At 33.8% G+C, this 27,492-nt stretch overlaps 1 protein-coding gene across 1 annotated transcript; it reads right to left on the bottom strand.

Moving 5' to 3' along the window:
* On the bottom strand, positions 1-27,492 carry LOC139701115 (probable multidrug resistance-associated protein lethal(2)03659). Its single transcript, XM_071599691.1, has 26 exons — positions 27,473-27,492; positions 21,404-21,514; positions 21,029-21,163; positions 20,714-20,918; positions 19,671-19,893; positions 18,145-18,301; positions 15,890-16,028; positions 15,636-15,746; positions 14,723-14,920; positions 14,165-14,251; positions 13,816-14,015; positions 12,874-13,057; positions 12,501-12,650; positions 9,658-9,872; positions 8,802-9,145; positions 8,632-8,711; positions 8,395-8,545; positions 8,123-8,229; positions 6,421-6,544; positions 5,471-5,641; positions 5,263-5,390; positions 4,808-5,053; positions 3,063-3,235; positions 2,132-2,261; positions 1,125-1,232; positions 1-21 (listed from the first exon to the last, which is right to left on the bottom strand). Exons 1-26 carry the CDS (start codon positions 27,490-27,492, stop codon positions 1-3), a joined length of 3,918 nt encoding a protein of 1,305 aa, XP_071455792.1.

Below are 27,492 nucleotides of genomic sequence, written 5' to 3'. Positions count from 1 at the left end.
TCAAAGAGATTTTTTGTCACCCTGCAATATTATGGAAAGCATACCTTTAAAATTTACAATATATTATTTATAATAGTAATATTAATTAAACTTCAAAATTAGCTTTATGGAAGGAGACAAATATTTTATGCAATTAAATAATGCATAACTACTTCAAGGTATTCTACGTTACCATGTTAAATTACAATGAAAAGCTTTGTGAAAGCTACATTTTAGTTTCCTTTATAGTTATGAAAAAATATAATTATAATTTTCCACAGGTATTTATATTGTTCCACGTGTCTCAATGCTTCTGCATTATCTTAAGGTACAATACAGTTCCTGAGTAAGGATGAGTTTTTTCCAAACTTATAAAAAATGGCTTTGCAGAGAGGAGTTCCCATTAAAGGAGGTGGTTAGCACCAGCACAGATGCCTATTTGAGGTCCTTCCGAATTCCTACTTTTTGGACTGATTAAAAAAGTTAGATAAATGCTGGGAAAAATGTATCAAGTTAAAAGGAGAGTATGTTGAAAAATAAAAATAATTTGTTTCTCTAATTCTCCTAAGCACTTGAATGACCTACTTGCATGCATTTATGTCTGGGGAAAGTTAGGCAATTTCGTCTCATTCTGGGCTTTTAAATGTGTATTGTAGTTTAGGATGATACATGAGCATTGAAATACGAAAGGAATAAAGAGTTGTAGAACATACCAGTTTTTTTTTATTTTGCATGATGTTTGATTTCTGCAAATTAGTATGCCCCTGTTGTTAAAATTTTTTTGAGTTCATTTCTAGTGTTCCATAATAACTCCCTCTACTTATTCATTCATAATCATGCTTTTTATCATCAAATCTTGTTGTATTATCATAGTAGAGAATTCTTTGATCAAATATTTTATGAATTATGGATATCCTAATTACCTAATGATAGGCTATATACCACATCCCAAATTATTTCTCATAGCCCTCTAAAGGTACAAATTCTTACGACAAAAACTAAACTGAATATTTTGAGGCTGTGGGTTAAATTTTCAAGAATCAGTGGCAGATTAAAGAGTGGAAAATAGACCATGGTAATTAAAGTAATTATCATAAGGTAATTACATATGTATTCATATTTCTCTATATTTTTGTGTGACTAACCTTTGCAGCAATGCTAAAAAGGGTATCTGCCATATCTTTTCCAGTTTCTTTCACCATTTTGCATAGGAAGCCATTTTTTCTGAGCAACTCATCAGGCTTTCCTAATTCCTGGGTGGGTTAAATTAGCATGTAATTATTATTACAACTTTTATAATATCTGAAATATAGCATTATCTTTCTCTTACATTTTTAGTGTTTTTAAGAAAATGAATGGCATTGATATTCTAAGAACATTTTCATTTTTTATGGCAAATTTTTAGCTCTTTCCTTTGCAGTTGTATGTAGCTTTTGACATTTTTATTTAATACACTTATGACTGGGCTGTGCATTCTTGTATGATGGATTGCATTTATGCTATCGGAGGGATACAAATTCTTTGAATACAATGCCACTTTTTTAAGAAACACAATTGTGCTCTTTGACTCACCTTTTTTAAATCTCATACCCATCCCTACAATCTATTATCTCATACCCCACCTCTTCTCTATATCTTAAGTTTATGATCCCATAAATTATTGATCATCATCACATGAACTTAACTTTTAATCAAAAGATCTAAGTACATAGGTTCAAGGCTGAATAAGGAGGAAATTAATTTTATGGCCATTTACCATTAGACATTTAAATATAATTTTAAGAAATGTCCATGGATAAATTTACTTAGTACATTAGAACTGAAATAATTTCGAGTCTTCATTGAAAAAAGGAGAACGCATTAGTCTTTATCACTCAAATTCTAATTAACTCAAGTCAAGTTATTGAATTGGGACAAAATGTCGAAGAATGACTAGTGCATAATCCTAATTACAGTGACTAGAATTTATAGAGGCGTGGCCATGAATGATTTTAGATACATGTTGAAAAGCACCTTGCCTTAATTAATCCTATTATTTTTCTTTGTGGAACTGTTCGAATATCATTCTTCATAGTGACACCAGTTCTATAATTTTCTATTTCAAATTCATTGAAAAAAATTCACGATAGAAGTTTATGAACTGCAAACTTACCACCATCTCTCCTGAGTCCATCACCATAATTCTATCAGAATCCATGACAGTATGCAGACGATGGGCAATTGTTAGAACTGTACAGTCAGATAGTTTTTCTCGGATGGTTCTCTGAATTATAGCATCAGTTCTAGGGAAAAAATAATGGTTAATGTTTTCATGATTACATCAGTCCAAATTTTCACATTAAAGAGTTCACATCAGGAAATGAACTTCTCCAAGGAGTATAGCCTCTCATTGGGGAACATTTTTGTCTAGTAACATTTGAAAGGTGTATTAGTTATGTATCTAACACAACTTTTTAATACCTTTTGTCGTTTAACATAAAATGATATGCTTGAGGGTGCATAGTAATCTTGAAATTAACGTGATGTTCGAGTCCCATTTGCAAATATACTCCTCCCTTAAAGGTTGTTTATATATCGTGCTTATTCACATATTACTAATATGAAAGTTAATTGTCACTTCTCCCTCAAAGAATGAAAAAGGTACCAGTTCATAAAACAGAGCTCAGTATGCAAAAGCTATTAACAGTGATACACCCCTGCACCTCGGCAAAAAACACAACTTGACGATATTAATTATTATGTTCATATTTAACAGTAGATAGTCAACACTAATCTAAGTTTTTTAAAACACCATCAAGGAGTGTACTCAGAAGTTTTTTTATGTGAAAACAGAAAATTCCATCCTGCAGATAAACTTTTCTTCAATATTCTGTTAATACTAACATAGATACAGCTAGGCAATTTGGCACAAAAGCAAGTGTCCTTACTGTTTTACTATTTCCAATACTTCAGCTCAAGAGTTGATGACACTTGCTTAGAATAAAATAGGCTATAAACATTTAAATCAACTCTCATAAGGGCACTTATGTTATTCTTAGTGTAATGCAGATCTTGAAATAACCTTCATGAAGATTTTCACTTACTGAGGATCAATGTTAGCAGTTGCTTCATCCAGAATAAGAATTTTGTTTTTGCGTATGATGGCTCGAGCTAAGCATATTAACTGTCTTTGCCCAAGGCTGAAATTGGTTCCACGTTCAGAAATTTGAGAGTCAAGTTTTGCAGGGAAATTTTGAACCAGCTCCTTTAATTCAACCTGTCCCAAAGAAATTTAAAGGAAACATTGAAATTAGGGATGAGTGATTTCGATCAACATCGTGAGCATAACTTGGCAAAAATTCTTTTGATTGTGCATGTCAAGTGTTGTGGCCTCAGTATTTCTCTATTTATGAAGTGCATTGATGATTCTGAAATTCACTAGTTGACCAATATTTTGATAGTTAAGTCTCAGAGATCCCCTGAAGATGATGGCCTAAGAGCAATTTAAACAGAAGCTAGTCACTGACCCTCCTAGTACAAACTCAAACATTCCCATTGTGTTATGCCAGATAGATTTTTTATTTCTTTAGGGTACGGGGAAAATATGACCACAATACCCTCCCAGTAGGGATTGAAATCCAATTAATGAAATCAAGTTGGTATCTCATCACATATTCAGTTTTCTGAACCACCCAGATGGACCAACATATGTGAGCACCTTATGAGTTTACATTGGTGTAAAACTTTTTTGTAGTTTGTTCTAAGTTTCACATATTTCTGTGTAGTTTGATTTCTCATATATTGCCGTGCCTTATATCATACACAATTGACCTCTTGTCATATGGTATCCTGATTGCTTGGCATAAATAAAGACAGGCCACAAATTTTGGCATAAATAAACACAGCGGACACCAAATACTGTCAATCATCTTATCTGTTTAGTAATACAAGGTGAGTAAAATGCTTCTAAAAAGTTACAGGTGGTGTTACAGGGTCCATGTCATTCTTATTTTAAATATTTTAACTGCCGAAAATGTCTCATTAAATGATTTTATTTCAATATTCATTATAAAGGTCATACCCTCTTCTTGATTGTCAATTTAATATTCTAAAACTTTGGTAAAATGACTAAATTAATACTCCCATATGATGGAGGGAAAGAAATGAAAAAATATTATTTGGAGAGGATTATTTAGAATAGAATTCGTCAGAATATCAAATAAATTCACAATATCACCTCTACCTAAACCACATTCACCTTTTCAATATCCAAAAATTTCACAGGACTAATGCAAGAACCTTAGATTTCAAGTCTATAGGAAAAGTATATGTGGAATAATAAATTTCCACAAGCATGCAAAGAAACAGCAAATATATAACAAATTTTATTGAAGATACATTGATTTTGTACCATCCAAAAATATTGTAGTTTCTAAAGGCATTAATTACAAAATGATGCATTGTTTGGTATATACCTACTAGTGACCCTGCTTAACCACATTTTATGCTTACCCATAATATCAAGTTTGTTTAGTTCTACAGTGCAAGTGCAGTCTCACTAGATATATCCTCTACATTCATTTTTTTGGCACCACAGTATTATTCAGTGGATGGCTCTATATGGTAACATTTTCATGCACTCCCACTCCTGAAATTTTCTAGTAAAGATTGTTTTGAGCCAATCATGTTTTATCATATCGAGCACAACAACTTTGTGGGTAGTTTTCATGTCGTTAATGGAGGGATTGGCACAATACTCTTCAATTCCCTACTGTATATTTGAATATTTAATGTAATGTACAAACAAAAATTATTACTTGAAAACATAAATTGAAGTGTCAATTTTTACCTCTTCTAGGGCCATCCAAAGTACATGATCTGAGTGCTCATCAAATGGATCTAGGTTCTTCCTTAAGGTGCCAGAGAATATGACAGGTTCCTGTGGAATAATTGATAATTTGGATCGCAGATGATAAAGATTGATGGAGCTTGTGTTGATGCCATCAATCAGAATCGATCCTTCTATTTCTGCTAGTTTAAATAGTGCAGATATTAAAGATGACTTTCCAGCACCGGTCCTACCCACAATTCCTAGCTGTAAGGAAATTAATAGTTAAATATAAGTATGTGTTTTTGATATAATCAGTGGGATTTCTTTTGATTTTTTCTATTATTCTTTCATATTGATTCATAAAAAAAATAATTTTCAAGTCATGTTATGTGAGTTGAGAATATGCACGTTTAAAATATCAGAAATGACATATAACAGTTAAAAAGAACTTTATTCTGTGAAAAAAATATCACCTTCTCTTGAGGATATATAATAAAGCTGAGATTTTTCAACACGTTTGGGTCATTGGGATTGTATTTTAGAAATACATTCTGGAAACTGATCTGCCCTGCTGATGGCCAATCTTTTTTTGGTGTGTAATCTAAAAATATTAAAGATAGAAGTTTGATTTCATTCATATTCAGTAATATTTGTTTAGAAATACATTTTTTTTATTCTTACCAATCACTGACTTCGATGAAACCTCCTCCTCTAATTTTGAGTATTCATTAATTCGTTCCACTGAAGTCATTTGTATTTCTAATTGTGCAAATTGTTTCATTCCCCATTGGAAGAAACCAGCTAGTCCAGCTGACTGTGTTATTGCGAGACCAACATTTCCACCAAATGTGTCTAGGTAGAAGAAATATGAAGATTTTTTTAATGCCATAATTTGTACTCATTAGAGACTAAGTTTGTACAAGGTATTGGTAAAAATTTTAATTTTGTATTTTTGTTCATTTTATTAACAATTTTTCTTTTTTATGAACATATTTTTCATTTTATATATATTTTTTAATTTTTTCTCCACATCTTAGCATTTTTTTATCTACATAATTTCTGAAATGAGAAACTTCTCCAGAGGATTAATATAAAACCTGTATATCCAGGGTGGGTCAGCATATCTTTCTGATTTGTATTTCTCATTCAAATGAGCAAATTATACTGCTGCACCTTGCATTTCCTAAAACTTGAAGAAATATATGAAGTATTTATTTTTTTAAAACATATGCTGTCGTTAGGAGGAATGAATTAAAAAAATTCCACATTTAAATATGGTTTAGATTGAATTTTTATAATATTTGCATGCCATAATTAATTCTTTTATTGGAATTTTTTATTTAACTCTAAATGTTTTGAAGTAATTTTCAATCTTAAGGTAATAATTTTCTTGAGGCAACATGGGTTTTCAAAGATTTACATTGTTGTAGAACCTATATGTGCATTTGGAAAAGGGGAAGGGGGTTCATAATGATGAAACTCATAATAATGGAATCTTTTCATCGCATAAGTATACCCAATCATGTAATACATGTACATAATTTGTTTTGCAATAGTTCATTAAATTTAGTTTCTTGTTATTTAATAATCTTAAATTCAAATATTTCTGTGATATAGGTCAAGTTACTTGCCATTTCCTAGGAAAAGAAAGCTCAATGTCACCAAAGTCACATAAATGAAGCAAAGTAAGTCAAGCCAAAGCCCAAATGCTCTCCCAGCTGCCAGTAATATGTAGAAGGCAGAAGAGTGTTGATCCTGTAAGGGAAAATTATTGAATTATATGTAAAATGTGATTTTTAGGTATCATTTACACATCAGAGCGAAAATTTCCATTATTTTTCCCAACCTCGGTATTTTAATCAGCATTTCATTTTCAGGGAAACAATCTTTGTCTCTGTTGCTGTTTCACTTACTCTTAAAGATTAGCTAGGTAATTTTCTTTAAATACTGGTCTTAGCCCACTGTAATGGTCAATAAGAAGTTTATTTGAATATGATCATATTTGAGTGCTTAAAAAAATTGCTCACTTCCATCCCAACTTTTCAACAAATTGCATGGTGTGTTTATATTGATATTTTGTTTTTATATTAGTATTGCCACACTCAAATTGCATTCTGATGCCAGTTTCCACTCCATTGTATCCTGCAATGCCCCTAAAAATATTGCTCTCGTATGTTATAATTCTAGTCTATGACTACATGCGACTTTTTTGTTATAATGAAAAGTTTGGCTAATGCAAGATTTGGGAATCCATTTCAATTGGAGGAAATGCTTCTTTGAAAAACAGTAACATTTGCCTACAATGGGCATTTTTATCAAAAGTGCTACAACAATCACTTTGCTGTCAACTGAAAGTCCTCCTCTCTTGTAGGCATCTTATTTGAGTACTGCCCCTTGCTCATTGTTCATACGTGGCTATAGATCCGTTTCTTGTCATAAGGTATCACATAATCAGGGAAGCAGGTCAGACCTCTGACTGTGATGATTTTGTCATGAATTCACCTCCTCCTTGCACATATCACTTTCTGACAATACATTTGCCTAAATAAATGACATAGGGCCATGACAAAATAGTCTTACACAAGCTTTCATATGAAGGAGCAATTTGGCATTATTCCACTTTGATGCTACTGAAATTGGTTTTTATTGCTATGCGGCGAGAGAAAAGTTGGTTCCTGACATTGTCATCTAAAACGACAAGTGTACACATTAAAACAGCCAGTCATCTAGCCAGCTGGCTGAGAAACTTCCTTCATTTTCCCGTAACCTCCATCATCAGCTCCTGCCATACAAGAGCAGCTCTTCCTGTTATTTACTTCCACCACTTCTCTTCTCCTCTTTCTCTTAACGCATCCAGCTATTTGATGAAATTTCTCAAGATTCACAGTAGAAGACAACTCCTCTCAAGACATTTTGGATAACTCACCATCACCATAGCAATGCAAATGTGTCAATTTGAACTGTGTTAATTATTTGTTCAACATAGTAAACTCAGTCCAGAAGGCTTGTCTTTCATTAAAAGCATTGCAGTATAATCTTATATCAATTCATCATTGACAGCAATTGAGCTAAAATCATGCTGCAAGTTCAAAGGGGTCATTTTGGATTGTTTATATTTCAAATCTTAAAAAATTAAAAGATTATTTATTATTTCTTAAAGATTATTTATTTGAAATTATTAATTTCAAATTTTTCAAGTATTATAAAACTATATCCAAATAACCTATTGGTGTACAATCGGTATGCTTATAACACATGTAAAAAACTATTATTTTTAATTAGGAGAATTTTTTTAGGTGCATTATTTACTTTCACTTTAAATTATCAACTCACTTGAAAACTATCAAATTCCTGTGCAAGTATTTTCTGGGCTGCAAGTGCTCTTACTGTGGGAAGTCCTTGCAAAGATGCATTTAAATGAGTGTATACTGGACTTCGAGCTGTAAAAATAACAGTTCAATTAGATTGTTACATTTTAATGTTTTTATGCGCGAAACAAGTTTTTTGATGCAAAAAATTATCTCAGGAATGCAGATATAAATTCATTCTTCAATTAATCCTTTGTTGCTTTTTTAATAATATGCTACTATTGTAATTTAACTTACTGATTCCTTCAAGTCTCTTGAAACTGGTTGTAGTGGCTAGATAAACAATCCTCATTAAGTATGACAAAACGACAATTGATGCCGCAGGAAGAACTAGCCAATAATTCACTATGGTAACCAACACTATCACAGCTACCAGCATGAGACCTATCTATTTGTATGCATATGTAATTAAAACATTTTAAGATTGGTTTTTAATAATTGTTCTATAAAATATCACCAACTATTTTTACATACCTGCAACGTATCCATTAAGGCATCCGGTAAAATTTGATCAATAGAACCAATATCTTGAGAAAATCTATTCAAAACTCGTCCTATAATAAATAGACATTCAAGTTTTTTTGATTATGTTTATCATTCAGAATTCATACATTATGTACCAAGTAGTCAATATAATTACAAACCTGAAGGATTATTGTTGAAAAATCTCATCTTTGTATTCACTACTGAATCAAACATCTTGTTATGTAGGTTCATAGAGGCTTTCATACAAGTAACATAGAAAAATACTGATCTAATCAAAACTGAAAGGATTGTGGAAGAAATGAGGCCTATATAAACATAAATACAAATATCTCTTGTTAATATCTTGTATAGTGCTGTTGTGGGACTGTCTGAGTTCTCTAAAAAAGGCTGTATGGCAGATGAATTGTAAGAATAATTAAAGTCAGAATTAGGATTGACATGTTCTGTGGATGTAGTACTTGCATTTCCTCCATTCTTTTTCCTCCACTCTTCTGTGTTTACCCTGAAATATGGCCTTGTTTCAAATCAGAATGTTGTTTACTTTTGATCACTGTCTACCATTAATCATTGCATATTCGGGTGTAATTAATACAGTTAGGTCAATATGAATTACATTTTCTAATGAAAGAATTATATTTGAAAACTATTTTAAACATTACTAATTTCAATTATGTAATACAGTAAAAAAGTAATTGCAATATTATTGAGCATTCTGATTTTAATTTTTATTTGAACCAAAATTGCCTAATAACTTCCATGTATGAGTTTTATTTGTAGTTTTTAGGTTCACACTATTAAATGTATAGCATAGTGAACTTCATTTCTCAAAATGCCCATTTTGTTAGACCGGCTTCATTGATTTGTATATCAAATAAGGCTATGTATAAATGTTTTTATAAGATATATATATTATATATATAAATTTATATATATATATATATATATATATATATATATATATATATATATATATATGTAAATCTGATATAGTTAAAAATCAAAAACTTCACATACCAGAGTGTTATCCAAGAATCAGATGCACTGCCCAATACTTGGGCTAAAACAAATGCTAATATGACCAAGAGTGAAGAACAGCAATTCCCTCCTGCATTGAAATATTTTATAAACATCTTCATTTCGATTTTACCCTGGGTTTGTGTCTCATCTGTTCTCTGTTTTGCCAAAGTTTTTTCCACCTCTTCATCACTCAGTTCAGCTATGTTGGTATTCTGAAGCACAATTAGCCATTAATTGCCCTAATTCCATCATCTTTACTTTTAAAAATAAAAATGCGTAACTTATTATATGTACCTACAATATTTACTATCATAATGGCAGTCATGCAATATTGCTTTGCTTACTCTCACTTTGAAATTGACTGATTGAGAAATATTTTTTGTGGCTTGTCATACCATTTACATACCCGTTGGCCTGGGCCCGGATAGAAACCAAGTGAACAAGTAAATATGAAGGCTGGTGCCTAAATTGGTAACCAGACATTCCAGTACCCATTATTTAGGGCCACTCACAGTGATCTATTTTTGAATTAAGAAATTTTTGCGCTACTTAAGACAAATCAATTTCAGGGTCATTGGAGAAGGTAGTACATTAGCTCTCATAATGTAATGGCATGAATAAAATGTATATACAGGGTGTGGTGATTAAATCTGGATAAGCAGGCGTTTCCTCAAATGAGATTTCCTCACCAGGTTAGCGAAACCGTCCCCAGACTTCTCTGAAGCATTATACTTAGCCACAATATGGTAAACAGTTGATCTGGGGTACCAGAATCGAACTATTTTGAGATATAACGCCGAGGACAAACACTTTTGATTTTTGTGGCTCTTCAATTGTACTCTGCACTTGTGCATAACATCTCGGCCAATTGAGGTTATGACTGTTTACTAGATGCCTAGAGCTTTCAAGAATGCCAATTTCAACCTCCAATTGAACTACTATATGGTAGGAAATTCAAATTGAAATTTGTCTGGATCTAAGCACCGTGTCCTGTATGTATAATGAAAATTTATGTTTATAGCCTTAGAAATTATGCTAATAATATGATTGACTTTTTTGAAGGTTGCATACATAAAAATGATCTTTTTTGTTACATTTTAACAATCTAGGGTATAACTCTCCCCTCTGCCTCACAGAAAGTGAGAAAAGTCATCAATCAAAACATCCATCAAATTTGGGAAAATGCTTGACAAAATACTGAAGGTGCCAATTTTTTTTCATTTTTTCAAGTTGTGTGAGGACCAACAGAAAAACAAGTACAGCTGAAACTTGCAATCTCCTTTTATAGAGTTGTTAAAATAAAGAATGATTAGCTGGAAACTAGGGTAGTGTAACTTGAAAATATGAAAGCTATACACATTCTTCATCATATTCCCAATACTGGTAAAAATCAAATGGGATTACTGTCATTATGTGCTGGACCAGGGAGAAGAAAATAGGCGCTAAGGAATTGTAAAATTTCATGATGAAATGATCGGAACCACTTTTGGGTAGGCAGGCAAATCGAACTCTACATTTGTTTCCACATGTTTTTTTAGATTATGGCACTGATGAGGGAAATCCAAATAGTTAGATAATGTATCCTTTAGACAGGCGATGGAAGATTGGCTGCCAGTTCTCCTGAAATACTTTACGCTAACCTTTGAAGCAAGAGCACTTCAAAAAATACCTTGCATACATGTATCCTTTTGATAATCTACATTTAATGTCTTACTTTCTTCCATTCTCACCTTTGCCTCTCATCTAACCTTTCTCCATTTTTGCACTCATGAGAGAGCCTGATGCTTATGCCTCTATCTGTTTTAAGCCAATCAATTAGATGGGACCTCCATTCACCTTATTCATTTTATCACTGTAACAGCAATTAAATAAAAACCCCACTAAAGGGTTTGAAGATGTTTGTATTAGCTTTATTTGCCTATAGATATTTATATGAATTCCAACATTACATTTACAAGCATCATAAAAAAAGGCTTGCTATTTAAGAAGCTGCCATGGTATTATTCATTGATGAAATTAATCTTCCAAGTAACACCACTTGAAAATAGTTACCTTTCATTTTTTAATCAATAGTTAATGTGTTCAAGAACATAAGTAATGTGCAAACTAAGTTAAGTCATTGTGTAGTCTATTCCTTTTCTGCCCTGCATCTTCAATATAAAGCATGTTACGTGAAAGCCCCTATGACAAAGGGTGACTTTCGCATGTATGCCCTCTTTTAGAGAGTTTAATTATTTTGGTGCTCCTCAGGACATGGTTTTCCAGTGAAATAAGAAAAGAATATCATGTGAAATTCATTAAATTAATGGTGTGCTCTTAGCTCCCTTGGTGTGAGAAAAGCACACAGATAGAGCAAGCTAATGAATGACCACCTTGTATAAACAATGAGCCTATTACTTTGCTGCATTTATGTTTAAATTTCCCTCACCACTTTCATGTCTCAGAAATCAGTTAAAAACAGTGGTGATTCTATATTCTCCTGTTTGACCTAAGAGATGCTAAGAGTGATGGCCTGGCACTGTTCATTTTGTCAAGGAACTTTTCTACTCTATTTTACATAGAATTTTAGGCATATGATCCCACCATGTTTTCCCTGGAATTATGTTACAATAAATTAAATATAATGTGTTATAACATAATTTTTATATTTTTAAATAAAAGAAATTTAGGATTAGAAAAAAGGTTTTAATAAAGGAAACTCTGTTAGAGGCCAGTATTCATACTGCACCTGGACAAACTGTACTCTAAACTCTGTTTCATTCCTAACTTTTCCACACATGTTAGCCTTATAGTTTATGCAAGGATTACACTAGCTTTTGCTATATATGAGGATGACTTACCTTTACCACCTTAGAGGCCTTGCTACGTTTTTTCCAAGAATCTCCATGGTCTTCATTTCCATCATCCTTTGATTTTTTGCTCAACCATTTAGCAAAGTCAATGCCTGATGATTGCAGCTCCTCATAGTTTCCTATTCCATTTATTTGACCCTATAATTATACACATTCATGGAAATTTATTCTTAAATATAGCCGACTAGTTATTGAAACCTATTAAAAGAAAAGAAATATCTAACGCTTCAGTAAAAATCATCACGTACACTTAGTAGTCAGCAGTTTTTTAATTCCCTTGTGACTACAAAAATTCAATGGTTAGACATTTTCCGTACACTCTCATAGTTCTAGGATGTCATTGGTTTTTTCTGGCACTAACCTTGTGGAGAATAATGATTTGGTCAACATCTTTCAAATATTGCAGTTGATGGGTGATCAATATCCTTGTCTTGGATGACAGGTAGCCAACAATGCAATCTTCAAAGAGTTGTTTCCCAACAACTGTGTCAACTGCAGATAAGGGATCATCCAGGAGGTACACATCTGCCTCATGATAAATAGCTCTGTTTGGCATTGTAGAAATGAAAATAAAGTCTACAATTAATACTATTAAAATTAATGCCACAGCATCTGGGACAACAAAAAGTGCCAGAAGATTTCAAAATTAGCAGTATCTACCATTTCCCCTAGGATTACAAACTTTTTATTTCTGCCGTAAAAGCATTCAGGATGAAAACAAAATTTGTTGACTGATTTTGGATTTTATTTGAGTAATAACATAAGCATTTTTCTACAAGATAATACTTTCAGTAATTCATGTTTCAAATGTTATTATTTTTAAGTGCTTATTGAACACACATACCAAAAGATGTATTCAACTGAGAACAAAATGGTAATGGCAAGGAATTAGGGGAAGATGAAGTTGTATGAAGCTATAAAAATCATAATTTAATAATTTTTGATAAATTGTTAACTAGGTACATATCTACTAGTTGAATGAAATGCTGATACTAAGTATTTAATTCTAGGGTAATTATAAAAAAAACCTTTAGTTCTTTGAATATTTTATGATTTAAGTAAGCTGTATGCTTATTAATAGACAATTTTTTTACAGTGAATCATTTTGGTTTATGATCATCCCACCAATGATGTTTAAGGCAATAATTGGGTATTTTTTAAATGGAGAAGGTAGAAAAACAATCATCATACCAATCAGATTCACTTGAAATCTGTGCTTATGTTAGCTAGAAATTTCTTACTGCAATCTTTGAAAATTTCAAAGTCGTTGATATCTACTACAAATAAAAGTTAACCAACGAACCTGGCAAGATTTACACGAGCCTTCTGCCCTCCACTTAGGGTTATCCCCCTTTCTCCAACTAATGTTGCATCTCCATATGGAAGCTGCTCAAAATCATGCTTGAGAGCAGTCACTTTTATGGCTTGTTTGTATCGCTCACTCTCAAATTTGTCAATGAAGGTAATATTTTGTCTTACTGAACCACCAAAAATCCAAGGCTCCTAAAATAAATAGCATCAGGTAAACCTCTTTAGATAATTGAATTAAAGGTGATCACTGATTAGTACAGATTGATGATTCATAAAAATATGTGAATTCTAATTATTTTAAGTGAAACATCATTATAACAGTTTACGAAGAGAGTATGTACCTGTGAGACATAACTTATTTTCTGAGGAACTTCAATAGACCCTGAATTAATGGGGATCTCTCCAAGTATTGCTTGAAGAAGTGAACTCTGAAAAGGATATTTTAGAATTGTTTAACTATGGTTATATCAATGATTCATATTAATTGAGAAGCACCCTGTTGAATATTATGATTACAAACTAATAAGAACTTTCAATATTCTGTAGACTACTTGTTTCCCAAAAGTCTGGAATAAGTTAGAGGAAACATAAATTACATATTAGAGGGATATAAAAATACAAACTATTACCCAAAGAATGTAGGGCAGCATATTAATTGTATGATCACTAATTTCACATTTGTAAAATTGATTAAATTATCACCACTCATGCACATGTCCTTAAGATTTTAATTTACATTAAAAGGTAATACTCAAACTTTATCATATTCAGGGCAATATGAAGCCCAAAAAACTTTCTCTTATATCAATAATGATTTTTCAAGAAATATCAGCTAAAGAACTTGTAAACAAAGTATTCTCTTTTAAATTAATGAATTGTTGCCTTAAATGGCTGCTTACCTTACCGGATCCCACAGGACCAATCACTGCGATGAGCATTCCCGGCTTCAGATGAAGATTTATATTGTGTAGGGTATTATCATTCAGTTTTGGTGACCATTTGGCAAAAACATTATTGAATTTTAACCCTTCAAATTTACTATCAGTAATAATTCCACTGGACTCCTTCAAGCCAATTTCTTCATACAAAAGAAAATTCTTTAAAAAAAAGTCATTGGTAAATTTTAGGGAAAATGTGTACATTACCCCAATATGAAAATACACAGATATTAATCTTTTTCTTTTACCATTGATTGCATTAAAAAAATTGAAGAAATATTACGTGGATTATGGATGGTACAAAAACTGCAGTATACTAAAGAGTAGAATTCAAGGACCATCACTGGAATAATCTCATTATGAGTAGTTCTTTATGATTGTAATATTTTCCATGTGATTGAGATGGCATGGAGGCAAACATTTTGAAGTTATGAAAATGAAAACTATACCATGCATACAAGTGAAAGTTCAAGTGAAACTTAGCCTGCCCAAAACGTATGACCTTTAATAAGTGGCTCGCCAACTATGATTGTGCAGGTATTTTAATATATTGATCAGAGAAACAGACTGCAATTTATATTCATTAAACAAATATCAATGTTCTTAGTTTTTACCCTTCTGTAATCCCTAATCAGGGCAGGTTGAAAATAAATAGTAAAAGCTGACCTCTTAAAATAGCTGAAGCTCATGTGAGAAACTTGCTCGATGGATATCATTTTATGAAAAAAAGATTTAACTCCAATGGAAGTTTACTGATCCTCTTAGGTTTTAAAAGGGGATATTGCATAGAAAAATTTTGCAATTACATTGATAGGTTAAGAAATGAGTTATTAGGCATCTGTTAATAGTATGAACGACAGTATATATTAATTACCTGAATGCGTTTAATTGACACAGATGTCTTTGCTATTTGTGAAATTGCTTCTGGGAATCCAATGGTCATTTCACGAGAGAGAGCACTGTAGAATGATGTCAGAACAAACACCTAAAACCCCACAAATTTGAAGAAAGTAAGTCAATAATTGTTAAATCCTTACCTGCATACATGTATATATAATGTGAAGTAGGCTCAAAAGTAAGCCTGTAAATGGTTCCATTTTTGGCCAAGGTACTTCTCAGTGGATTTACCTGTTGAGCTGTAATTATATTACCACTCAGGGTATATGAAAGAACGGTAAAGAATAAAGCCACTCGAGCTGTGTATTGCGTAAATGACACATATAAGGCTCTGATGAATGAAAGATAAGTTGCTTGTTTAATTTCACTCCTGCAATAAAAAGAAGTTGTTCGTCAACTAATAAAATTTGTAAAAATTTTAGAACTGAGTTTCATGCTCCCTTTCCTTCGAGTTATTGAGATTTTTACCTGGATAAATGGCAATTGCTCGAGGCAGAATTTAGGAACATTGACCATGATGATAAAAAGAGAGTATTAGTTGGTTATGGAGAAAATTACGAGTGAAATTGGGAAATGGTTACAATGAAGAAAAATGGAAACTTATCAAAAGAAGGATATAATAACACACAGCCAAAACTATAGGACGAGGACAAGAAAACCATGGATTATGGACAAGATATTTACAAGGATGGTGGAGAGAAGGGAATTGAGGAATGTAAAAATTTAGGTAGAAGGGACTGTAAATAGTTGAATAATAAATGGAGGCAGGAAGCAAATAGAGTGAAAGGAATATTGTTGAAGATGTGGTGGGAGGATATAGAAAATTTAGAAAGGGAGGGTAAAATTGGTGCACTGAACAGGAAGCTGAAAGCACTGTCAGTAAGAAAGAATAAATTTATGCAAACAATCAGAGATAAGTCAGGAAAAATATTATTTGAGCCAGGGAAGATTCTAGAGAGATGGAGGAAAAAAGGCAGAAGAAAATATAGGAACTTTATGTTAACTACATTAGGCAAAGAAGCTTAGATATAGAGAGAGAATGTGATGATGCTAAGGGGTAGGTTAAGTCTAGACTTACCTGATGCCAAGAAAGAGCATTAAGGGAATTGCAATCATAAAAGGCATTGAGCAACATTATCAGGGAATTATTGAAAGGTTTAGTAAAAGAGCAGAGTAAGAGTTTTTTGAACTAATTAGCATTTATTAGAGAGGAAATTGGCTGGTAGATTTGGTCAGATCAGTTTAAGTTCCTATCACCCCCAAAAAGGGAAAGGCAGCCAAATGTGAGGACTGCATGACAATAAGTTTGATTTTGGATGCAGCTAAAGCCATTCTTAGGATCATCAATAAGATGATAGAGAGCAAATAAGGCAAGTGATTACTAATGGGATGATCAGAATGGGTTCAGGAAGGGGAAAGGCACACATGATGTTACAGCAATAATGATGTTACTAATAGAGCAGAATATAGAATAATCAGGATGTAATTGTCTGTTTTGTAGATTTTAAAGATATTTAATAGTGTGATTTGGGTAGAATAAATGAATGCGTTAGAGAAAATAGGAGTAGATTGGAAGGATAGGAGACTTTACATAATTTTCATGTTTTAGGTTGCTCAGGTGTGAGTGGTGGGATGGGAGTTGATATGGGCAGTGTTAGGAAGAGGATTTAGACAGAGGTGTCCATTATCAACTGTGCTTTTCAATGTATATGCGGAGGAAGTGGTTGAAGAGGCATGGGAAGAACTGGAAATAGGAATAAAAGTTGGAGGACAATTCATAAAATGAGTAAGTTTTGAGAATGGTCAAGTTTTAGTTTGCCAGTGTACCAAGGGGATGCAAGCATTGCTGAGGACATTGAATAGTCACAAGTATGGGATCAAGGTAAATGCAGACAAAACAAAGCTAATGAGATTTTCGATATAGCTAAGTGAAATATTAAAATTGGAAGGAGTTCATAAACTTCCTCAGGTGGAGCAGTTTACCTAGGCTATGGCTGGGAAATATATTGTCCTACCTTTGCATAGTCTTACAGTCTGTGTCCATCTTAAACCTACCTTAACCAGTAGAACATCAATAATAATAATTATTATTGCAATGAGAAAAATTAATGAAGAGGTGCTAGGCATAGTAATAGTGGAGGAGGGATGATGTTTGACAGAAATCCAAAGGAGTAGGAAAGTGGATGCAGAAAATTTTGATTGGAAATGGGATGCTGAAGATGATGATATGAAGGGGATAACATTGGGCAATTGAGAAAGGGCAGAGAAAAGGATAAGCATGTTAGGCAGAATGAATAGGGGTGAAAAGTATGCTGAGTTGAAGTAGGGTTTATTTTAGTACGAGATGTCAGGTTGTGTTTTGTTAGGAGAGGAAAAGAAATGATTTGTTATTTATTCCATGCCCCTCCAAAATCTGCATATATCAAGGTAAAAATTTCAATATCTCTTCAAGATCATTACAATATTACACAAAATGATTTACTCACTTTCTAGCCATTGAAATCAACTTGGAAAAAGGTTTTTCCCAAGTGTACATCTTGATAACTTGTATTCCTGTGATGATTTCGTTCATTAATTTGACTCTACTATCAGTTTCCCCTGCCATATTCATCCTAAAAGTTGATGTCATTCGTCCCATCAGGCCTGATGAATAATCAGTTATGTTTATTTAAGGGTAAATTAAAATAGATGAAAACTATTTCTTTGAGAATAATCTTTTTAAAACTTAATTATTTTTTTGATAATTTAAAAGTTTTTGGGATATTTGGGATAAACTTTGTGAAAATTGTTCTCAATCCTAATGATTGACAGAGCTCTAACAATGAATCTAGATAACAGACTCAGCCAAAAATTGAGTATCATTTGTTCTCTAAAAGATTTTCATATCATTTTTTCATTGGATCATTGCAATATATTAGCTATTAAATTCATGAATGAAGGGTGCAAAGTAAATATAAGTGATCCAATTTTGATATAATCTGATGTATTTCCAAAATATCCAGAGTGGGACAGTTCCCCTTAACATAATATTGGCATAATTTTCTTCAAATAGACTATTATTAGCCTACTTAGAGGTGATTATCAATGTGCTAACTGAAGGAAAACTGCAATATGTCCATTTATTTTTATAAAAAACTCAATATTTTCACATAAATTTAGAATATTTTTTCAAAATCTCTTTTTGTTTTATTCTTAAAAACATTCCAAAGCCTTTCTTGAAAACTCTATAAAATAACGTTTTGTGATTACAGTAGGCAAAATTTGACTTATAAAAATATCCTCAAGAACTTGAAATACAGATTTTTATAAATTATACCAGCATTACTCTCTTGTTAAAAAAGGAATACATTACTTCTTTGTACAAGATTGAACTAATTAATATGCATGTGTGTGTATATGTGTATGTATGTATGTGTGTATATAATAAGTATTCTTAAAACCCCAAACTCATTTTTAGTATATAATACAGTAGCCTGTTCTTTAGCTACAGCTGACATATTTTTAAAAATGCTGACAACATTCCTCCTGGGAAAACATTTCTAAGATCTAAAAGACTAGTATTTTGCTTAACCAGTCATCTGTTATATTTTCCTATTCTATTTAACTCTCTCTGTAAATTTCATTTTTTAAATTTTTTCATTTTTGTACATGTACGTTGTCTTAGCTATGTCCCAATTAATGTTAAAGCTATAACCTGGGAAGCCAATAAAGATTATTATTATTAGCTCTGCATAATTTCTGCTCCCCTTGATTCCATTCAAAATGCCCTATCTCTTCCTCCCAATAGTTTGCTTTCCCACCATTTTCTCCTTCAGTGCCACTTTCACCATAACATTGCCCCTAAATATCTCCCACATCCACTTGTCTCGCCTTTAAAGTTTTGGTAACAGCCCTCTTTATTCCTCTACCATGCCTAGAACTTCTTCCATTGTTATCCTCTGACCATTTTATTCTTCATACCAACATCTCAAAAGCCTCAAGAGTATTTAAGAAAAAATAATATATTACTCACCCTGTAAGGGAATAATAAGGATAAGAGCCAATAAGCCTACTAATGCCAGTGCACCCATATCTTCCCAAATAAGATAGCCCACAATCACTGTTTGGAGTGGGCCAATCCATATATCATGGGCAAATCCCATCAAATAATCAAAGTTATTTACATCATTTGATATCATATTAACAATTTGGCCAACAGTAGCTTCTCCCAAGGATGACTGGCTAAGCCGAAGAGCCTGAAAAGTATACAGAAGGCATTAATAAATTTTTAACAAAGCAGTTGTACCTGTTATAATGGATGCCATGCATTGTTAACTTAAATTTATAATAACAAATTAATTTAAAGTGATATTTAAACAATTACCTGGCAATTTCAGACCTATGTTTTTATTGACAATTATTCAATATATTAATAATGAATGATTGTGATGAGAAAAACAGTTTCTTCTTTTATGGAAATGCAAATACATTGAATGAGCAGTTGTAATCAACCTAGTGATTACATAACCATTGGGTGTTGGAGCAAAATATGTTACTGGTCCCTCTGAGGGTAAACTAGCCACATTTATTGGATTTAATCTCATAGAGTATTTTCCTTATGATAAAGATTAATTTTTTGGCTTTGAAGGTACCAAGGTATGTGGCTTGTTCATTTTCTCCAACAAGAGTGCAAGGATATTTTACTGACTAAACTAAGATTAATAGAGGTGAATTGGGAAGTGATGGCAACTTGAGTCACATTCCTATCACAAATTTATAGTTAATCCAATATTGGCAATTCATATGACCACTCCAAAATGATGAAAAATTTGCTGGTAATTTTTAGCAGTAACCCCAGTGTTAAATTATACCTTTTATTAGGCAGTATGGAGAGTATAAGGTAGATGCCATATAGTAAATGGTGAGTAGTATGTGGTTATCAAAAGGTCTAGACATTATGGGACACTATCCTACGATATTTCTGTTGCCATATTAACTGCCCTCAATTCAACTGGAGTATGAGTCAGGAAATCAATCTTAATTTAAGTTATCAGGAATTTTTTTTATGTTACTCACCTTTCTATAAATGAGGGAACAGCAGGCAATACGAATCTTCATTCCCAAGTGAAATGTTGCCATCACAAATGGATGGTTGATGAAAGTGCTCAAGGCAAAGAACAGGATGACTCCTGCTGCATTGAAATAAGCAGTTTGCAGGCTCTCATTGGTGTTTTTCTCAAAATATGCTATAAGTTGTCCTAAGAAGATTGGCTGACCAATTCTATAATTCATTCAAAGTATTTAATGAAGTAAAGAAAAATATTTTGTGGTCTGTTTTCGTTTGACGGAAAATGAATATATCTGATAGCATATATTTTAAATATATTTTACCTGGTTATTGTGTCCAAAATGCCAAAGAGTATTCCATACAACCAAAATTTCCATTGAAATGTTTTCGCTAGAGCTTTCAGGAAGCTAGGAGCTTGGCCCATTTTGGTCTTTTTATTAATTTCGTCATTCCAATTTCTTAATTCCAATTTCAGCAAGAAAGAAATTCTTAGGCATTAGACTCTTTATCATATTGAGCAAAATTATAATGATTATTTTACTCCATCCACAGATGTCTTAAATTAGAGATAATTAATTAGTCAGTTGCTAAATATCACACAATCAACTAATAGATAACATCAACTATTATTAGTTAATCTTATATGACATGGTTTCTTTACTTCAGAGAATTATATAATTTTCAATCATAATTCTTACTTTTCAAGTACATCCCCTAATGGTTGAGATCTGTGTTCTTCCAAAGGCTCATACATGTCTTCCATGCCATAGTCTTTCTTGTAACCTTTCCAAAACACTCCCCACATCCACCTGTAAAATAAAATGCTGCTGATGTTAGTTAAAATAAAGGCAGAACTAAGAATATAAATATGGTCGTGTATCCAGAAATAGGGGTGAGGATTATTCTCTTGCATTTCAAAGGCTTTAAATGAACCATATAAATCCCTAATAATGAATTAAATAAATTGGCCAAGGAAGTATAAAATTTGCGTTTCTTTGAAAGTGTTTTTTGAGTAACAAAAAAATGGAAGTTTAGGTTGAGAGATTAAATAGCTTTCAGAATAGTTTTGGCTTCTTTTGAAATCTCCAGCCATGCAGAATGTAATCCCATTTCTCTTTTGTGTCCTTATCTTCCTTTTCACTCATCCAATTTATCTTTACTTTCATTCCTCCTCCCCTTTCCCATCCTTCCTGCCTTCCTTTCTTTCATTCTCTCCTTACCCACATAGCACAAAATATCCAATGGATGTGCAATGGACATCAATAATATACAACATATAATCTGGATATATGAAATGAATATGCATTGTATATTCATAACAAGATATCCATCAACACATACCTATTGACATGGAGGTTTATGAATATTCATTAGAAATCTGGTACTAGATCATTGATCGTGCTACTAACACAACTTTCACTTCTGCCAGATTTTTAAACTTAATTACTATTTAAATTAGCTGGTTCCAAGCTAAGTTTCGAATTTAACAAGCTTAAATACATGTATGATGAGGATATTAACCATAATACACTATGTATTAAGTTGCTATATGTATTTAGTAGCTGTTATTAGAAGTACCATGAACATGTATTGTATCTATGTGTGTACTTATACCTATCCTTGGATATTAGGGGAACATTAAAATATGCATAAGATATACATTTTATCAAATCTGTGTGTCCAATGAGTATCATGGGCATTCGCCTTGGATGTACTTTATCTGTTATGGCATCTTTAGAAGGAAGGATGGGTAGCTCTGTCATGTCTTGGTTTTTTCTTCTCCCCTCAGAATTTGCTCATACTTCCACTCCTCCTCCCCCATTCTTTCTCTTAGATTTTTATTGTTATCTTCTCTTGTTTCCCCCATTGGCATAACTCTAGTATATTCCTGTAGCCTTCTTTGTTGTTGAATTCTGGCATATTATTTGCTGTACACTTATTTCCCCAGTTTTCCTTCTTTCCTTTCCCATGGTTTTGCATACTAGTAGTTCTAAAATGTTGGCTTCACTTTCGACAAATATTAACATTCTTCTACCTTTGGAAGAATCTTAAAATCCAAAGATAACAGATTTAATTGGTGTTCCTTGCTTTGGAAGGAGAGATGGAATATTTACTCATACCATGATGAAAAATGTTAAATGAGAGAGCAGTGTAAAGGTAACATCTGGTTGGTGAGGGTGAAATGATATGATATCCCTGAATTCCTTATATTCCAGACCATTTCGGGGCACCAAAACACCTGTTATTATTTTTGTTGAAACAGACAAAATTGTATACTTTAAGAGTACTTTTTATATTAAAACCATGTATATACGAGGTCTGTTCAACAAGTATCGCGAATTTTGTGTTTTTTCAAAAATTATTTATTTATTGATGAGTATCTATTTTGTTCCCCTTAAAGTAATCCCCATTAGATATTATACACTTGTGCCAACGTTTTTTCCAATCCTCGAAGCACTTCAAAAAATCATTTTTTGTGACCTTGTTCAGCTCCTCCTTCGATGCAGTTTTTCTCTCGTCAATCGTAGCGTAGCGTCGTTCTTTCATACGCCTCTTCAATTTCGGGAAAAAGAAAAAGTCAATGGGGGTCAAAACTGGGAAATACGGTGGCCTCGGCATCATTAGTGTTTTGTTCATGGCCAATAATTCGCACACAAGTAACGATGTGTGAGCAGGGGCGTTGTCATGGTGCAAAAGCCAATTTTTGTTCTTCCACAAATCCGGGGGGATCGAGATGGTGCGGGGGCTAACGTACACAGAGGGCCCGGGTTCAAATCCCGGCGGTATTGAGTATTTTTCTGACGTATCTCGATCCCTACTTGAGGTTCTTCGCGGAGGGCACTCTGAGTGAGTACGCCGTCCGTCGGAAGGGACGTTAAGCTGCGGACCCCTGCTGGGATGGGACGATAAGCTGCGGAGTAGGCTAATGCCGACGCCGGGTTTCTCTCCACCTCATCCTTTCCTGTCCATCCCCTATGGCGTAAATGGCAGCTGTCGGTCGCCTCCCCTAAATACTACTACTACTACTACAAATCCGGGCGTTTGTGGCAGATTTTTTCGCGCAAATTGCGCACAACTTGCAGGTAATATTCCTTATTTACCCTTCTACCCTGTGGCAAGAAATCATTGTGCACCACACCCCTGTAATCGAAGAAAACTGTGAGCAAATCTTTCACATTCGACCGAACTTGGCGCGCTTTTTTCGGTCTTCAGCTTCCATTGGGATGACTGAGCTTTAGTTTCCACGTGATAGCCATAAACTCATGATTCGTCACCAGTAATGATCCTCTCGAGCAAATTTGGGTCGTCGCGGACTGAGTCATTAGCAATGTTAATGCGTTGCTATTTTCGGTCGAAATGGAGCAATTTTTGTACGAATTTCGCGGCGACCCGTGTTTTGCCAAAGTCATTGGTAAAAATCGAATGGTACGAGCCAATCAATATGTTTAGGTCCTCAGCAACTTCTCTAACGGTGATTCGACGATTGGCCAATACTATTTTCTTCACTTCATCAATGCTTTCGTCTGTCGTTGACGTGCTCGGGCGTCCGGCACGCTCTTCGTCGTTCACATCTTCTCGGCCCTCTGAGAACATTTTGTACCACCGATAAACGTTGCTTTGGTCCAAGGTAGCTTCTCCATATGCCACAGTCAACATTCGGAATGCGTTTGCGCCATTAATTTCGTTTTTCACACAAAATTTGATACAGATTCTTTGATCAGTTTTGTGGAACAGGCAAAAATCGAAGACAAGCCAAAACACGTCCAAGCAAAACAGCTGTCAAAAATTAACTGAACATTCAAAGTGGCCGAACTATTCGGCATAAGTGAGAGATATAAGTACCAACATAACGCCACAAAAAAATCGAAAATCAAATGTATGTAACCCGCGAAAATACAAAATTCGCGATATTTTTGAACTGACCTCGTACTTTACTTTTTATATGAAAACCATGTAACCTGTAAATGTATAGCCATAAACACAGTTATCAACTTTAAGGTCGGTTTGGTAGGTGATGATAGAGTTCACTCAATACTAAGCCCGACGGCGTGTGAAATTCGCACATCAGGGAAGGGGGGCAGTTCCTTTCCATGTGCTTCCTATGCCCAGGAAGAACTAATACCCAAAAAACCACACAGCTTGGGTGGAGCTGAGGGTGGCCCGAACTCACACTCGGGCCCTCCGTTCAGTAGTCCAACGCTCAACCCCTGGACTGCTGCGACCCGTACTGGGTATATTTCATTGAAAATAATATTTTTTTGCATTTATCTACCGAATCGTGAATAAAATTAGCATTAAGGTCTTAGCACTCTTAAAAAGAAAGAAATATCCCGAAACCTATTTCAAAAGAAATATTTCTGTGATTCAAAGAATTATTTGGGGTGCCATATAAGTAAGGTACTCCAAGTAGAGTAAGCCATCAGTCACATGGTAAGTTAAATTTCGGACCCCTGGGAGTCTGTAATTAAGAGTAGGCTAATGCTTACGCCAGGTTTCTCTCCATCCTTCCTCCAGTCCCATAAATACCTACTTCTCCCCTAATATCTACTGCTACCTATTCGCCACGACAATAGCCCCTATCGTAAGTATATTTTTTCAGTAAAGTATGATCATTAATTTTGTATAATATGTTTCTATTTGTTGAAATCAGTGATTCCGTCCATTAGAAAGTCCTGGAAAGTGAAGATAAAGATTTGCAGATATGTTTTGTTTTATTTTTCTCCAGCATCTAACATTTAAATACCTCCGATGTCAGGGTTATTATGAGTATATTTGGAACATTTACGATGTATATTATGTTAAGATTCTTTCGTTGTTTGCCTCAACATCCAAAGTAGTGGGGTGTGCCCCATGGAGTAGCGAACTTAGAAAAATCATTATTTTTAGACCAATTATGATCCAGTGGCTTACCAGGGAATGCTAAGAAATATTCGTGAGAGTCGCACTGCATGTGTATCTCTTCATAGCATATGGACACAATGTTTGGTTTTGTAATGGTTTCACATATGCAATCTGTCTAAGCTTGGGGTCGCTGCTGCGGGTGATCTCCAAGCTCTTTTCGCCCTAGTCGAGGTTTTGGTGTGATTTCGGTTCGTAGAAGACTTGAGAAGCTGTTTTCCTACATACATACGACACAATTTTTAACGGCTCCTGGAGCTCTTTTATTACCAATTGTCGAGATTTCTTACGCCAACTGTTCTAATTCCCAGTATCTCGACCTTCAGATCTCAAGCTTTTATCGATCAAATATAGTGAGATATGGGAATTCACTTTGTCGAGATCTTTTTTTCGTGTTCTTCGAACTCGGCCCATTGGCCGTTATAGTCATACTCACGCGAATGTAAGGGCTGACAGAGGATTAGCTTTTGCCCTTGGGTGAGGGTTGGTCCAGCTTCTTCCTCTATCCATTGCCGACGCTGATTATATGCTTTCGATTATTTTAAGATAGGAAAGAGTTTTTGTCACCGTCGCATAGTTTCACCGCTCTGAATAGATCTGAAAAATGCATTTTTGAAAATGAGCCTTGCTGATGTGCACACATTCAAAGAGAGACGCGCTTACAGCGTATTCAATGAATTCAATTTTTAATTTGTCCATTTTTGAAATTGATGTAAATCAAGTAATAGATCAGCTTTTGCTTGATTTTCAAGTATTCAAGAAGCAGAAAACTTCTATTGGTCACTTATGAAGATACTCTTCAAACATAAATATAAATTGCTTTATTTCATGTCGACCTTGATCTTTTTTTTAATTGTGACGCAGTGACGTGAAAATTGGGACGCAGAGAGAAAATTTGGTATTGATATTAGACATATAGTATACCTAACATTAATAAAGTATAGCATGAATTAAATGTGCAGAAAAAGGAATTGAAACTATCAGGTTTAGTAACCTCACCTGACACGGAACGACGTGACACCCTTAACTTCTATAAACCCTTATGCAAATCCATATTATTTCTGCATGTCTTACACTTAATCGTTTCCACTTACCAATTCATTCGCCTAGCGCTCTCCCCTGTATCTCATTCTTTAACATCCCATTGCCAATTAAAATGCTCTGCATCAATCTTTCTATCCTCCTTTGGATTTCTTCCAACAATCCCTTCACCTCCCCTCCATGCACTTCCTCGTTTGTTTTCCTTCCTGTTCATTTAACCTATTCCAACTTTCACCACACCTACATCTCAAAAGTCTCCAATCTAAATCTATCATCTTGCTTCAATGACCATATTTCATCGCCGCGCAATTTCACGCTCCATATCAAAGGTTTCACGGACCTTTTCTTGGCAAGTTTTTCAATGTTCCCGTCTTTAACCCCCTACACTCATTTGAAAACTTCTGAGAGTGACGCATTTTTCTTCTGATGTCCCTACTGCTTTTCCATCTTCGTACAATCCACTTCCTCAGTAAGGTAACTGTTCTAACTGCTCTAATTTATGAACTCCTTTCATGAACTTTATGAGCTCATTTATGAACTATTTTAATATTTAAATTACTCTCCTAATTCCTCGAGAACCCCGTTACCTTCGTTTTTATTTCAATTGGTCCATATCCCAAGCGTATCAAAATGTTTCTATAACTGGCTGAACAGCGATTGTAATCCTTCGACTGAATGGCTAACAAAACCTTGAAAAATCTGATAAATTACGTTCGTCATTGCTTCTATGCCACCACAGCAGTTCAAGACCCTCGCATCCTAACCAGACTGTGATCGTGAATACATCTATGCCGAAATAAAATGTAAGAAAGCAGCAATGAACTTACCGATCCACCGGTGATGCCAT

Source organism: Hetaerina americana, unplaced genomic scaffold (genome assembly GCF_022747635.1).
Source record: "Hetaerina americana unplaced genomic scaffold, ioHetAmer1.1.p SCAF_11, whole genome shotgun sequence".
Taxonomy (NCBI): Eukaryota; Metazoa; Arthropoda; class Insecta; order Odonata; family Calopterygidae; genus Hetaerina; species Hetaerina americana.
This window is presented reverse-complemented; position numbering and strand designations above follow the sequence as displayed.

Bases quoted from the DNA above. Each gene is read 5' to 3' on its own strand.
- LOC139701115 (XM_071599691.1), bottom strand. From the start codon at position 27,492: ATGGCATCACCGGTGGATCG. The intron at 21,515-27,472 runs GTAAGTTCATTG...TTTATTTTACAG, and splicing joins ATGGCATCACCGGTGGATCG to GTGGATGTGGGGAGTGTTTT. The intron at 5,642-6,420 runs GCAAGTAACTTG...TCTTCTACCTAG, and splicing joins CTTTCTTTTCCTAGGAAATG to ACACATTTGGTGGAAATGTT.